Raw genomic sequence first — 16,136 nt, 5'->3', positions numbered from 1 at the left:
CATGTTACAGCTTTTAAAACATTGTTTGGTTTGAATAAGACTTTATTATAATTAACACTTAAAAATTTGGAAAGGAGAATTACAGATTATACCTATTTGTAGCAAGTAAGGAGAGCCCATTTGATATTAATATTTGAAAACTGATACATTAAATGCATCAAATCTTTTTCTTCCTGATCCTAATATTTCACATTTTACTTGGTTCCTTGTCTCACATTGAAGAAAAACTAATATTTTGGTATGCATCTGTTTATCAGAGGAAATTTAATCTGATAATCTTAAATAACACTCTATTTCCTATCTTATTGGGTTGTTAGATCCAAGATATTTTGACCATTATTTGACTTAATCTCCTGCAAGCTTTTTTTTCACAGTATTTCTACCATGAAACAGTAATTTAGGCATGAACCAGGTTGGCTCTAAAAGAAATACTCAATTCAGTTCCTGAGACATTTAGGTATAACTGAGAACAGTTTTTTTGTTTTCAATTTAGATTTCCTAATTGCAAAGGTACTTAAACTTGGAAAAAATAATTACGTATTTTTCAGAGGTTTTTTCTTTTTTAAAAATATGACATAAACTACATTTATGATAATGTGTAGGTAATGCTTTAATATCATCATATCAGACTGCCTGTCGAAAAATGAAAACAGAGCAAACTTACTAAATATGTTCATCGTATCCTAGATACTTCAACGAGCCTATGAACATCCATTACCAAGGTGTTTTCAGCCAGTTCTGCCTTATAAGAGGATGATTAAGGAGAGAATCAGAGTCTTATATTTCAGTAAAATTTCATCCAATATTTATAGATAAAGAAGCTAAACAATGTTTTTTAGCATCTTTATTTTCTAATATACCTTTGACTATGAAATAAATGTAGAAAGCAATATTCTTAACATTGTCTTTGTTTTTATCTGTTTATTTTAAAGGACTTGTCATTTAATGTCAATGCCTTATGTAGATAATGAGGGAGTTGGTTCCTTTCCTCTGTGCTACTAAATTTCTCGTTCTCTCCTAGGTCCTGTCAGCAGTGTCCTGGTGAATAAATATGGCAGTCGTCCAGTCATGATTGTTGGCGGCTGCTTGTCAGGCTGTGGCTTGATAGCAGCTTCTTTCTGTAATACTGTTCATGAACTTTATGTGTGTATTGGAGTCATTGGAGGTGAGTTACTGTTGAGTTCATTTTCAAGCATTATTACTGGCTATTTGGTATTCATTTAACATTCATCTTTCAGATCTTTTGAGTGAAATTCCTGCCTTATAGAAATTACTTGATTATCATTTTGAAGAGCTACAAATATATTAAAGGGTACTAGAAAAGCAAACTTCTAAAGAAATTCCTGTTATACAGTAGGTGTTCATTATTGAATGAATGAATAATGAAAGAGGTGATTGATCCCTTGTCCTAAGAATAGTCAGTGGTGGTAGATAAAATGTGTTTGGCAGCTTCTTACAAGGGTGATCATTGGTTATTACTCTTTCTCTTTACCTTTTCCTCTCAGAGGGAGTAAGCTACTACTGGAGCAGGAGAGAGTATTAAATATAAAGCAGGAATTACCTGGCAGAATGTCCAAATACATTTATGAGGGATAGAAGACCCACTTAATAATTCCTCCCTCCTTTTTTGATAACCAAATTAAAATAATGAACTGCTGATGAGTATATTAAAGATAACTCATAACTTCACAATCCAGAGAATATGACTGTTAACATTTCGATGTATATCTTTCCATACTTTTTCTAGTGCACAAACATAAAACCTTTTTTAATACAAAAAATGATCAGATTATGTTTCGTAACCAGTTTTTCACTTAACAAGATACCAGGAACATCTTTCCATGTCATTAAATATTCTGATAAGATTTTTAATCTCTGTTATTCCATTGAATAGATATGTACAATAGGTTTTTTTAGTAAGCTCTACGACAAATGCGGGACTTGAACTCATGACTTTGAGATTAAGAGTCCTATGCTCTACCGACTGATCCAGCCATGCGCCCCAATACATACCATAATTTTATTTGACCAGTCCCTTAGTTAATTGTTCAATATTTAGGCTTTTGTTTTTGATTTTTTACATTTTCTTACTATTAGTAAACAGTATTGTGTTGGTAGTCCTTTGTGAACATGAATATTTTCTTAGGATAACTTCGTAAAAGTGGAGCTGCTGTGTTTTTTAAAAATACATATGAGCTAAATTGCCAAAAGGATCATGCTTACCATAATGTGAGAGGGCATACAGCCTTCACAACAATGGGATATTATCCTTTTTAATCATTGCCAGGTGAATCATTTAACAGGTGAACAGTATTTCCTGGTTTTTATTTAAATCTCTTGGATTATTAGGAAAGTAAATGTTTTTAATATGTTTGTGGCTATGTATTTGGGGTTTTTGTTTATTGTCTTTGTACATAATGCTTATGGACTGCTTTTGTGTACCTATTTAAAAATAATGTGTAATAACTTTACATGTTAAATTATAATCCCTTTGCATAAGACAGTTATTTCAGGGTGCCTGGGTGGCTCAGTTGGTTAAGCGTCTCTGTCTTCGGCTCAGGTCATGATCCTAGAGTCCTGGGATTGAGCCCCGTGTAGGGCTCCCTGCTCAGTGGGGAGTCTGCTTCTCCCTCTCCCCCTGTCCCTCCCACCTGCTCGTGTGCGCTCTCTCTCTCACACTCCCTCTCTCTCCAAATAAATAAAATCTTAAAAAATAAAATAAGACAGTTATTTTTCCAATTTTTTTTACATTTAATTATGGAAAAATACATATAACATAAAATTTACGTTCCTAACCATCTTCTGATTATTCAGTTCAGTGGTATTAAGTGTATTCACATTCTTATGCAGCCATTTCCACCATCCATTTTCAGAACTGTTTCATCTTACAGAACTGAAACCCTGTCCCCATTAAACAGTAACTTCCCATCCCCCCCAAATATCTGTTCCCAATTAATTTTTTTCTGTTGAGTTTTGTTTGAAAGAAAAAATTTTAATTTAGTCTTTTCTCTACTTTTTTCCCTCTTCATCTACAATTTCAGGTATTCAAAACTCTCAATACTTCATGATTTTTGTTTTGTATATCATTATTACAAAGTTGTTCTACACTCCAAGATCATGAATATATTTGCCTACTTCTTAAAAATTGTGTTTTAATTCCAGTGTAGTTAGCACAGTGTCATATTAGTTTCAGGTGTACAATCTAGTGATCCAGCAATTCTGTATATTACTCGGTGCTCATCAAGATAAGTGTAGTCTTCATCTCCTTCACCTATTTTACACATCCCCCCTCTCCCTATAGTTAGAGTCTCTATAGTGTTCTCTATAGTTAAGAGTCTGGGTTTGTGGGGTTTTTTTGGGGTTTTTTTGGGTTTTGGTTTTTGGTTTTGGTTTGTCTCCCCCCTGCCCTTTGGTTCATTTGTTTTGTTTCTTAAATTCCACACATAAATGAAATCATATGCTATTTGTATTCTTCGATGGCTTATTTAACATAACATTATACTCTCTAGATCCATCCATGTTGTTGCAAATGGCAGGATTTCATTCTTTTTATGCCTGAGTAATATTCCATTGTACGGGGTGCCTGGGTGGCTCAGTCCATTGAGTGATTCAGCATCTGACTCTTGGTTTCAGCTTGGGTCATGATCTCAGGGTCCTGGGATTAAGCCCTGTCTCAGGCTCTGTTTTCAGTGGGGAGTCTTTTTGAGATTTTTTTCCTCTCCCTCTGTCCCTTCCCTGCTTGCATGCACGCACACTCTCTCTCAAATAAATAAGTAAATCCTTAACAAAAATAATACTCCTTTGTATATGTACACATCACATCTTTATCCATTCACCAGTCAACGGACACTTGGGTTGCTTCCATAATTTGGCTGTTTTAAATAATGCTGCAGTAAACATCAGGGTGCATATACCCCTTCGAATTGGAGTTTTCATCTTCTTTGGATAAATATCCAGTAGTGGAATTACTGGATCATATCGTAATTCTATTTTTAATTTTTTGAGGAACCTCCATATTGGCCCACCAACAGTGCACAAGAGTTCTTTTAATCTCCACATCCTCCCCAACATTTGTTGTTTCTTGAGCTTTTGATTTTAGCCATTCTGACAGGTGTGAAGTGATATCTCATTGTAGTTTTAATTTGCATTTCCCTGGTGATGAGTGATGTTGAGCATCTTTTCATGTGTCTTTTGGCAATCTGTATGTCTTCTTTGGGGAAATGTCTAATGTCTTCTGCCCATCTTTTAGTTGGATTATTTGGTGTGTGTGTGTGTGTGTGTGTGTGTGTGTGTGTGTGTGTGTGTGATATAAGTTCTTTATATATTTTGGCTACTAGCCCTTTATCAGATATGTTATTTGCAAATGTCTGTTCCCATTCAGTAGGTTGTCTTTTTGTTTTGTTGATTGTTTCCTTCAGTGTGCTGGAGGTTTTGGGTTTTTTTTTCACTTTCGTTTCCCTTGCCTCAGGAGACATATCTAGAAAGATGTTACAGCTGATGTCAGAGAAATTACTGCCTCTGCTCTCTTCTAGGATTTTTATGGTTTTGGGTCTCTCATTTAGGTCCTTAATCCATTTTGAGTTTATGATTGTGTTATGGTGTAAGAAAGTGGTCCAGTGTCATTCTTTTGCATGTAGCTGTTTAGTTTTCCTACCACCATTTGTTAAAGATACTGTCTTCTTCCCATTGCATATTCTTGCCTCCTTTGTCAAAGATTAATTGACCAACAACCGTGGGTTTATTTCTGGGCTTTCTATTCTGTTCCATTGATCTATGTGTCTGTTTTTGTTCTTGTACCATACTGTTTTGATTACTACAGTTTGTAATATACTTGAAATCTGGAATTGTGATACCGCCAGCTTTGTTCTTCTTTTTCAATTGCTTTGGCTATTTGGGTTTTTTTTGTAGTTCCATACAAATTTTAGGGTTATTTGTTCTAGTTCTGTGAAAAATGCTGTTGGTAGTTTGATAGGGATTGCATTTAATCTGCTTTGAACCATCTTTGGTTGGATGAAGACTGGCTCCAATCTTTGATCCAAAAATTGCTTTGAGTAGTATGGATATTTTAACAATATTTGTTCCTCCATTCCATGAGCATGGAATGTCTTTCAATCTGTTACATTTGTGTACTTTTAAACATATGTCCCCCCCCTTTTTTTTACATTTAAAATTTCTGAATGGAAGAAAACATTTTACATAAAATGAGAAGAAAGAAATATGAAACTCTCTTTGTTCCCGCATGGTTAGTCAGTTTGTTCATTTGCTCTTTTATTTCCTCAAATATTTATTGAGTAACAACCATGTTTGTGTCAAGCAGTGTCGTAGATTTGTTGGGAATAGAGCAACAACTAGGGCTAAATCATACTCTTTAATGGGAGCACACAGTACTACTCAGAAATGTGTGAATAAATAGGAACAGTATCAGGTAGAGATAATGCTATACAAAGCCTCAAAACAAAATAATCTGACAGGGAAGAACTGGGTAGTCTACAAAGGTAGGTCGCTCTGAAGAGATGACCTTAACCAAGAGATTTGAGTAGCAACAGGGAACAAGCTTTGTGAAAATTTAGGGGAACCTAAGCCCCAGGTCAGCGATGTGTTTATTGGCACAGGTGAGAGTGATCTCGTATGAGATGAGAGAGGGAGGTAAGGGCCAAGGTAAAGGTTATGGATGGGAAGCCTCAAATAGGGGAGTGATCTGCTCTGGTGTATTGGTTTAAGCCTTTGTGAATAGCTTAAATGTAAATGGTAGGGAGCTGGAGCAAGTAGGGGCCAGGGAGAGCATCTAAAAGTTATCTGAATATTTACTTTTACTAGCACTGTTTATTGAATAATTCTACAGTAATTTAAAATTTCACTTTTACATTAAATCACATATATATATCACAAATCATTTTACATTAAATCATGTATATATGATCAGGTATGTTCATGGACTTTCTGTCCACTTTCACTGATAAGTGTTTACCTATACCTGAGTCAAAGCCACACTGTTGTAATGATTGTAGTTTTGGAAGTCCATTTAAGTATCTAGTAATGTTTGTCCCATTCCTCCTGTACCACCAAAAATTTCCTGGTTGACTCCCATACATTCTTCTAAGTATGCTTTAGAGTCATTTTACCTATTCCAGAATAAAATGCACTGACATTTCATTGGAATCACGTTTCATTGGAATCACGTTTCATTGGAATCACATTAAATTAATGCATTCATTTGGGGAGTACGGACATCTTGATAATGCTGTGTTTTATTATCCAAAAACTGTGCATGTGTATATGTGGTTTTGTTGTTGTTGTTGTTGTTTTTTTTTTTTTTTTTTAAGATTTTATTTATTTATACGACAGAGATAGAGACAGCCAGCGAGAGAGGGAACACAAGCAGGGGAAGTGGGAGAGGAAGAAGCAGGCTCCTAGCAGAGGAGCCCGATGTGGGGCTCGATCCCAGAACGCCAGGATCACGCCCTGAGCCGAAGGCAGACGCTTAACCGCTGTGCCACCCAGGCGCCCCTGTTGTTGTTGTTTTAAACAGTCTTTTTTTTTTTTTTTTTAAGATTTTATTTATTTATTTGACAGAGAGAGAGACAGGCAGCGAGAGAGGGAACACAAGCAGGGAGAGTGGGAGAGGAAGATGCAGGCTCCCAGCGGAGGAGCCTGATGTGGGGCTCGATCCCAGAACGCCGGGATAACGCCCTGAGCCAAAGGCAGACACTTAACGACTGAGCCACCCAGGCGCCCCGTATATATGGTTTTTTTAATTCTCTGACCCTTTAGGAAAGTTACACAATTGTAGTGATTATAAATTGCACATTTTTTAACTTTTTGGTGCTGCTGTAGAAGGAATAATTTTGTATTGCATTTTCAGTTGTAAAACCTTTGTCTCTAGTCTATCTGCTTAATGATCTTCTATTGTTACAGTGACTCCTCAGGTAATTCTGTAGGACTAGACAAAAAGTTATTCACCTTCAAATAATATAAGCAACAATAATAAAAATAACATTTATTGAGTACTTAGTACATGCCAGGCACTCTTCTAAGTGTTTTACTCAAATTAGTGCTGTGTGCCTCTTTTACACATCAGGAAACACTCATGTGTCTGATGTTACCAGCCAGTAAATAGCGATGCTGAGGTTTGAACCCATATAATCTAGTTTTAGATCCCACACTTCAAACCACTATACAGTATGTCCTGTAGTGGTGAGGACTTTTCTCTCCTTTGTATTATTTATACTTCTCATTTTAATTTCTTTGGTAAGTAATTCCAAATATGTTTCTGACATTTTTGTGATTCTTTTCCCCCTCCTTCCCAGGTCTTGGGCTTGCCTTCAACTTGAATCCAGCTCTGACCATGATTGGCAAGTATTTCTATAAGAGGCGACCGTTGGCAAATGGACTGGCCATGGCAGGCAGCCCTGTGTTCCTCTCTACTCTGGCCCCCCTCAATCAGGCCTTCTTTGGTATCTTTGGCTGGAGAGGAAGCTTCCTAATTCTTGGGGGCCTCCTACTAAACTGCTGTGTCGCTGGAGCGCTGATGCGACCAATAGGGCCCCCACCAACAAGTGCGGGGAAAGATAGGTCTAAAGAAGCCCTTCAGGAACCTGGAAAATCTGACGAGAAAAAGGGAGCAAGTGATGCAAATACAGATCTTATTGGAGGAAACCGCAAAGAAGAGAAACAATCAGTCTTCCAAACAATTAATAAATTCCTGGACTTATCTCTGTTCACACACAGAGGCTTTTTGCTATACCTGTCCGGAAATGTGCTCATGTTTTTTGGACTGTTTACCCCTCTGGTTTTTCTTAGTAATTATGGCAAGAGTCAACATTACTCTAGTGAGAAGTCTGCCTTCCTTCTTTCCATTCTGGCTTTTGTTGACATGGTAGCCAGGCCTTCTATGGGACTCGTAGCCAACACCAAGTGGATAAGACCTCGAGTTCAGTATTTTTTTGCGGCTTCTGTTGTTGCGAATGGAGTGTGTCATCTGCTAGCACCTTTATCCTCCACCTACATTGGGTTTTGTGTCTATGCGGGATTCTTTGGATTTGCATTTGGGTGGCTCAGCTCGGTGTTGTTTGAAACACTGATGGACCTCGTCGGACCCCAGAGGTTCTCCAGCGCCGTGGGATTGGTGACCATTGTGGAATGCTGTCCTGTCCTCCTGGGGCCACCACTCTTAGGTATAGTATCCCTTACTACCTCTTGGGTTGTGTTAACATGAAACAGGCATAGAAGATGGAGAAGGTGATGGAAAGCCAAGATCAGTAAGCTGCTCGGTGACAGAAAGTGTTTCTCATTTCTGTAGCCTCAGTGCTGGCACAATGCTTGGCAGAGCATAATTTGCTCAGATTCTTACAGAATTGAATTACATTGAACCGTCAAGCTGAAAGGGAAGTCAAAAACAATTGCAAATTTAAATATCTATTAAAATAACCTTTTTCTGATTATAAAATGAACATGTTTATCATAGAAAAATATGTAACATATACTCCACCTTTAAAATACTTTGGTAATTTCATTTTAATTGTGGAATTTATCTTAGGAGTAACATTTAAATAACAACAATATTGATCAGGTGAGGATTCACAGTGTACCAGGGACTGTCTTAATCATTTCATATACCCTTTCCTATCTCACAAGTCTATGAGGTAAGACTACGAATGGCCCTACTTTATCAGTGCAGAAACAGAGGCTTCTAAAAGTGGAATAACTTGCCCAAGATCACTCAGCTAGTAAGTGACCATAAAACTTGATGGATGATTCTCTAAGAATACGAAACTGTTGACAATTTAAAATGATAATTCATGCAAAATGCATAATCATTTAGACTTCCTCTGGATATGACTCATGCTTTTGAGGTTATGCCTTATGAATAAGGAAGGATTCATACAAGAAGATCCACTACTGACTTTTCTGAACTCCCCACCCTCACTCTTCCCAACATCCAATGAGAGTCCAAGTCCTCTAAGGAAGCTCCTAAATCTCTTTCTAATCAGCCCACTTTTCCATCATAACACCACCCTATTCACAGCTCCTGTCTCCCATCTGGGCTACTCCACCCCCTAGCGTCCTGGCTGGTTGGCCCATACCCACTCTAATCCAGCCTTCAATCTGTTTTCTGTTCTGCAGGCAAAATGTATCTGTGCAAATGCACAGATAGGCCAGCTGATTAGATCTTTCCAGTTGCTTCCTATTGTTCTTAGGGTGGAGATCAGATTCCCTAATGGGGCCTACAAGGCATCCATGTCCCCCCCCCCCATCTCTCCAGCCTCATTTCCTGTCACTCACCTTTTGTTCTCTCTGCTCCAGCAACTCCGCCCTTCCTCCTTCCCCTCTCACACCCCAGCTTCCTCCCACCTGCCTTTGCACTTGCTGTTCCCTGGCCACATCCTTCTCCCATCCCCTCCTGGATAACTCCCACCCCCTCTAGGTCTCTGCTTTGGTTATGCTTTGAGAGAAGCATTCCTGACCCTGCTTGCTGCTCCCACCCCCTATCTTCTGCTTGCAAACGCTCCTTGTCAAGGTTTGTGTAATTATTTGATTAACATTTCTCTTGTCCACTGAACTGTGGAGGTTTTCTCCTCTGCTCTCAGGGCCAGCAGCCCAGTGCCTGATGCATATGTGGGTTCAGTAAGCATTGCTGGATGGCCGGTGCCCTGAGTTAGAAAAGCACATGGAATCGTGTTTGAAAGGGTTATATCCAGTCCTTCTCTTAGGTATAGAGTAGGGTTTTCCAGAACTTATTCCTTAACATACCAATTTGATGAGATGCTAACAAATTCTACTATCACAAGGATTCCATGGCCAAAAAAGTTTTGGGAACACCAAGTTTGATAGATTTCTCTACTAGAGGACCTTGCAAAACCTTTAATATGCTAATGCCCATGGTGACTCTTCACAGGAGAAGCACGTGATAATGCCATTTCCTAAGTCTGACTTTGGAAACACTCGGGAGGTTACAGGTCAGGCTTCAGAGTCAGACTTCTGGGTTTAAAGCCAGGCCATTTCACTTACTAGCTCTGTGACCTTGGACGAGTCACCTAAGATTTCTGAACTTCAGTCTGTAGATTATACAGCGAGCGTTGATGACAGACGCTGCCTGACCTGAGGACTAAGCCGTTAGAATGGTAGAAAGGTGTTGCTGTTACTTAATTTTGTAGCATAGGACAGTTGTGTCCACGGGCCGCTTTTCGGGAATGCTGATGTCAGCGAAAGAGCATTGGCCGGGACACTGCAATTAGCTCTGGGGCCTGGGGCAAGACTCCTACACCTCTTTTGAGCAACAGATTTTTCCATTGATTCTAGGTGATGGCTAGGTCTTTCCCCATTCCAATTGGCCAAGATTGCATTACTTTCAAGTTGCTAAAAGTAACAGGATATGCAAGGCCTTCTAAAATCAAGTGTGACATCATAAAAGATGAGATCATTGTTAACAGTTCCTTTTTAGACCAATGTGTCACTTGTGGGCTCTTTGAGGATTGGTTGACATCTTCTTTCTGAGTGGACCCTTAAGCTCTATTTGGGAATGGTATACTTGTTGACTTTTGTCCGCATAACTTTGTTTCGGATATCTTCAGGTCGTCTGAATGACATCTACGGAGACTACAAATACACCTACTGGGCATGTGGTGTGATCCTAATTATAGCAGGCATCTATCTCTTCATTGGCATGGGCATCAATTATCACCTTGTGGCCAAAGAGCAGAAAGCAGAGAAGCAGAAAAAAGAAAGTAAAGAGGAGGAGACCAGTATCGATGCTGCTGAGAAGCCCAAAGAATATGCAGCAGAATCTTCAGAGCAGAAAGACACAGAAGGAAGTCCCAAAGAGGAGGAGAGTCCAGTCTAATCCTGTGGGTCCCAAGGGTCAGTGAAGCAGCTGTGACCCAAGATACCTGAAAATATCTACTGGCCTGTAATCCAGCAGTGGTGCTCAATGCCAATAGTGGACATGTGTGTGGGAATCGTACCAGGTGTTCATTGATGGAATTTTTGTTTCACTCCTTACCAATAGCCTGAATTAAAAATGCCATACCTTTTTGGAGGGAGTGGTTGGCGAAGAATGAGAGAAGGAAGTAGTGTGGGGTTTTTTTGTTTGTTTGTTTTTTTAAATCCTAGCTTTTAACAGTGTCCAGAAGATTATAATATGTGCCTTAAGTTTTAGTCTTTAGAAATCTTTAGGGAGCCTTAACTTTTTAAACCATTCTGCTGAATTCATCTATTTTAAGTGTTATGTTATAAGGAAAAATATAACAACTAACTTGTTTCAGACAAATCTAAAACTTAAAATTAATCTTGCTTCATTGTTATTTGTATTATACTGTCAGACATCATCACTGGAAGATTTATGAATAGAAATATTGATTGGAAGTTGGGATTTTATAAAATCCTGACTAAAATATTTTCCTTGCATCAGTAGTTGCCTGGCATAGTGCCTGCTAGCTAAAAAGTTAGGAAATTTAAGGCATAAAACTATGGAAACATCTTGGCTGTTCTAGACACGTTGTACTCATCAGCACCCCTCCGGAATCTTTTCTTGGGATGCTAATATTATTAGTGCTTGAGAATTTATTTCATTAAATTACTGTCTTCCCTTTTCAAAGACACATTTTGAGTGGTTATAGACCATTGCCCCTTTGAAATTACTTAGTACTTTTCACTATAAAAGTTAATTTTAAAATATGCAAAACTATATATTTGTGCCTCCTCCGTAAATACAACAGATCTAATTAAACACAGGTATTTCACACCGCAGCTGAATTCAGCTTCAGTTTTACCAAAACCTGAGTTAAACTGTGAGACTTCGAATTTTTTTGTTGTTGATTTTCCTGGAATTTTCCCCCATTGATTCATAGTGGTTCCATTTATATCTGTGTCTAGCTTAGAGCTGTGTGTTATTCAGTCTTTGTGTTTGTTTGTTTTTTTTTATGTTTGCTAATTAAAGAAAGCCAGTGGTTTGGCCCCAGGCAAATCAATAAGAATAAGATTGGGAGGGAAGTTGCTCCTTTTCTTTTTCTTAGAAGGCCTGAAAAAATTATGTTTTGCTTATAATTATTGGACACATTCTTACTACTCCACACAAAACTAAAGATATTATGACCCTTTTTACTTACTTGAAAAGTAGAAAAATTAGTTTAGTGTAAGGATAGGGAGGATGGACCAGAATGAAATCTGTAAATATTTTTTAATCTAATGTCTTCTAAAATGCACAAGAAGATAATGATAGACACTCAATACATTATATTTAGTACATTAAAAAATATCATTGTAATTGACACAGTGAAAGTATAGGTACAAAACATTTTGTGTAAGAGGCTGGCTTTTCCAAATAAACTTTTTTTTTCTTTTTTTTAAGAAATGTTTCTCCCTCCAAATGTTTATTTTCTTGAGAAAATATTACTGTGTCTTCATTTTCATTATCAAGATCCAGTTTGGTCTTTGCTAATATTAAATCATTCAGCTTATGTGCTGTGGGAGCTGTGTATATGGCTTATTTTTAGTTTTCTTCTTTCCTCCTTTTCTTTAAGGCAGGGAAGAGAGGGATTTTGAAATCACCTCTCTGAAAGCATCCAAAGCAGTTAACCTTAAGGACACAATGAAAATTCCCTTTCTATGCCTGAGTGTCATGGCAGATGGAGAAGGAATTTTAGGGGAGAAGCCTGCTGTGATTGTTGGCAGGCTTGGCTCCAGTTGGGACTCTGCTGTTTTCCATAGACCTGAGTCCATAACCTCTGTGTGCCTCTTTTCCCTTCCATAAAAATGAGGATCACTGTCCATGGGGTAATATAAGAAAGGAAATGGGAAGGGGTGGGGTGGAGGAGGAGTAGTACAGGATTATCATTTTCTCCTGAAAGGGAGGAAAACTTTTCCCTTCTTTCCAGGTTCTTTGGATGGCCTAATAATTGACATAAGACAGATAAGATAGGAGAAAAATTTAATTTCATACATACGGGAACTTCATATAGACGTGAGAGGGTCAGAAACAATCAGGCAACTGAGACTTACAAGCCATCCAAAGCTAAGGAGGGGTGGGTAGAAGTCTGCGGCTTCTAAAGGAATAAAGACAATTTACAAGATGGGAAGAGCAAATGTCTGGTAAACCATGCCATGCGGAGAAGTCTTGCGTTAAAAAAAAAAAAAAATTTGGTAATACCTCTCTTCCTGGTACAGGCTTCCTATCTAAATTCTTTTAGGCAGTTACAGGGGAGGTAAAAAGCTCTTCTTGAGTCTGTTAGGCATTGACTGCCTTCAGCTCAAATACTCCACATGCCAAAGTGGCACATTTTGGGGCAGCCCTGTCCTGAACCGCATCATTCCCATCCCAGGTGTTGAGCTATGTCCATACCTAAGACCCTGCTTAGTCTTTGATCAACAGCTGGATCTTGTTAGTGAAGGGTTAAAAACTGGCTCAGAGCTGGAATTAAACCTTATAAGTGCCCAGTCCACCCCTGACTTTTTTAACCCTGAAGAGGCAGGATTAAAGTATTTATTCAAGATTAGTTTTGGTAACAGCTAACACTCTAACCTAATATAGGCCTACTCTGTGCCATCTATTCCTTGTTACCAGTCAGCGAATCCTCTCTGTGTTGTAGGTTGTGTTCAGTGCTGGGAAGCAGCTGGGCTTTCCGATCCAGTCTGTTGTCCTTTACTCCATGTGAGGACTGTTTTCTTTGAATTCGCACAGTTTCAGTGGCTGCTTTGGAAACATAAATGTATGCAAAGAGCACCTGTCTGTTCTCTGTCCCGCACCTTCCATAAATCACAGAGAGAACATATACAGCTCTTAGGTAGTTGTAGGGCCTAAAAAGGCTTGGCACTGTGTAAGAGCATACTCTGAAACAAGCTCCCAAGCCGAAGCTGGAGAATTACTTAAGAAACTGATAGGTTAGCAATTGCAGGTGATCATGGTGACAAGACTGTATTAGCGTGCTACAGTCCAGTCTGTTGAGAATTTAAATTAACTAGTCATGATGAAGGAATAATTTCTACAAAATAGTCAGGAAAGCACGATGGTAAAAACAAATTATGGAAAATTCAGAGGTGTTTTATCCCTGGTTTAATCACACTGATGACTAATCTTCTGAACTCTTGGGTTGTCTGGATTTAGTTTATGTTTGTACCATAGATACATATGTCACTGTTAATCCTGTATTTTAAAAAGGAAAAGAATTTGTTAAAAGCCATTTAATATTTTTGTACGAGCCAGGTTGACTGTATTGAATTTCAGAATGATAAGTTGGTTATCGGTTTGTATGAAAAACCTAAATGTCTGGGTTTTACCTAGCAAATGGTTCCCAGTATAACCTAATCATCAGGGGTGCACCCCCCTCTCCCTGTTTTGCTCAGAAGGATGAGGAAAGGTGAACAGTAAATTTCCACCTTTGCAACATGGCTTGTCTTAATAATCAGGTCAGCATTTGCCTAGAAGACATGAAGAAAGAGGTTAATGACAGACTTGTGTCAATATGAAAATTCTTTCAGTTCTTGACAGGAAGCGACAGCCCAAGCTTGCTTGGCTTGCCCAGATGTGAGCAATTAAGCCAAGTTATTACTTCAGAGTTTGGAAGCATTTAGAGGGTTTCAAGTACATTGCTTCTGGAATGTGTTCTAGCTGTAGTATTTTAGATTCAGTCTCCCCTTCCCCCGCCCCCCATTCAGTCTGGGCCAAAGGGACAAAATAATTCAAATGACAGTGATTGGGAAAAGTACCATGTGTGTGTGTAGATTATCTTTTCCTTGAGCTGAACAGCATTGATTTACTTCGTTTTGCTAACTTTTACCCTGACCTGCCTAGGGGAGACGGGCATAGCTAGCAGTGGGATTGCAGCCTGCTCCTTGCTTAACAGTATAGGCCACTGGGTTCAAATTGAGGCTGTGTGACCTCAGCCAAGTTACTTAGCCTCCATAAGCATCAGGGTTTTTTTCTTCTGTAAGGTGTTAATAATAATTAGTACCACCCCCCCCCCAGGGTTATCAGGAAGGTTAGTTGATACGTGACAGCTTACGTTAAATAAGGGCTTCATAAGCGTAAATACCTTACTATAAAAAAAAAATCAAAATTAATACTTGGGGGAAAAATTGGTCTTCTAATTCCCAAGATGAATCATTACTTAGGATAGTTTGGAAGTGACTTTTAAAGATAATATTAGCTAAACTTGGGGTGCCTGACTAGTTCAGTCAATAGAGCTTGCAGCTCTGCATCTCAGGGTTGTGAGTTCAAGCCCCATGTTGGGTGTAGAGCCTACTTTAAAAATAAAAAAATAAATAAAGAGTATTAGTTGAATTATCAAATTCTCCTTTTGATCAGATCCTCCTTTTATTCTTATAAATGTAATGGTCTTTCTTTGGTAAATGAAAGAATGAAATGAACAATTTATGAGGTTGGTGCATACCTGTCCAGCTCTTTGAGCAAGAGGGATGTGAGTCCCAAAACCCTTGCTCCTGATGTTCTAACAGTACAGTCTCCAAGGAAGAGAGGCCCACTTAGCAGCAGATAAACATTTCCTCTCAATATTTGTGATGATTCAAAAAGAAGAAATACAACTACTAACCAGTCATGGTTAAAGTTGTCTGTCCCAGCAAGGTTCTTAAATGCAAATTGAAGACTTGATGAGGTTTTAATTTTTCCATTGATAACATGATTTAAATTATAAATTCTCACTTGGTGGCCGAGTAAATTGGTATTTAATATATTAACAGCGATTTCATGATGTGTATCCAATGCCAAGAGTTCACATCTTAAGAATTCCAGATTTGGAACTTACATAAGAAAAATGTCTGTCTTTGAAATTTGTCAGTGTCTGAAAAATCCTAAAGTGTGTATCAGTAACTATTTAAATGGATGATTAGGATGTCCTTGTGGTATAAACATGGCTCGATGTTAAACAAAAAGGCAAAACACAAGGGATGCCTGGTGGCTCAGTTGGTTAAGCATCTGCCTTCAGCTCAGGTCACGATTCCAGCGTCCTGGGATCAAGTCCCACATTCCAGCGTCCTGGGATCAAGATGGGATCAAGAGCAGGGAGCCTGCTTCTCCTTCTGCTTGTGCTCTCGCTGTCTCTCTCTCACAAATAAATAAAATCTTCATTAAATAAACCCCACAAACTACCATGATACATGTCCATACACACACACACACACACACA

The 16,136-nt window shown here is 38.5% G+C and overlaps 1 protein-coding gene across 5 annotated transcripts in view; it reads left to right on the top strand.

Annotated features, from left to right (window-relative positions):
- LOC123795056 (monocarboxylate transporter 1) overlaps window positions 1-12,465 on the top strand; it is a 44,247-nt gene extending 31,782 nt beyond the window's left edge. For all 5 annotated transcript variants that reach the window (XM_087866186.1, XM_087866187.1, XM_045801491.2 and 2 more), the window contains 3 exons: window positions 1,022-1,165; window positions 7,308-8,174; window positions 10,572-12,465. In XM_087866186.1, coding sequence (XP_087722312.1) covers window positions 1,022-1,165; window positions 7,308-8,174; window positions 10,572-10,840 — 1,280 coding nt within the window. In that variant the 3' untranslated portion in view covers window positions 10,841-12,465. The remainder of the gene's footprint in view (window positions 1-1,021; window positions 1,166-7,307; window positions 8,175-10,571) is intronic.
- The last annotated feature ends 3,671 nt before the right edge of the window (window positions 12,466-16,136 follow it).

The sequence above is a fragment of the Ursus americanus genome, chromosome 12 (assembly GCF_024610735.1).
Source record: "Ursus americanus isolate L20-20 chromosome 12, mUrsAme1.1.p, whole genome shotgun sequence".
Lineage (NCBI taxonomy): Eukaryota > Metazoa > Chordata > Mammalia > Carnivora > Ursidae > Ursus > Ursus americanus.
The sequence above is the reverse complement of the archived record's forward strand: the minus strand, read 5'-3'. Positions and strand labels throughout refer to the sequence as shown.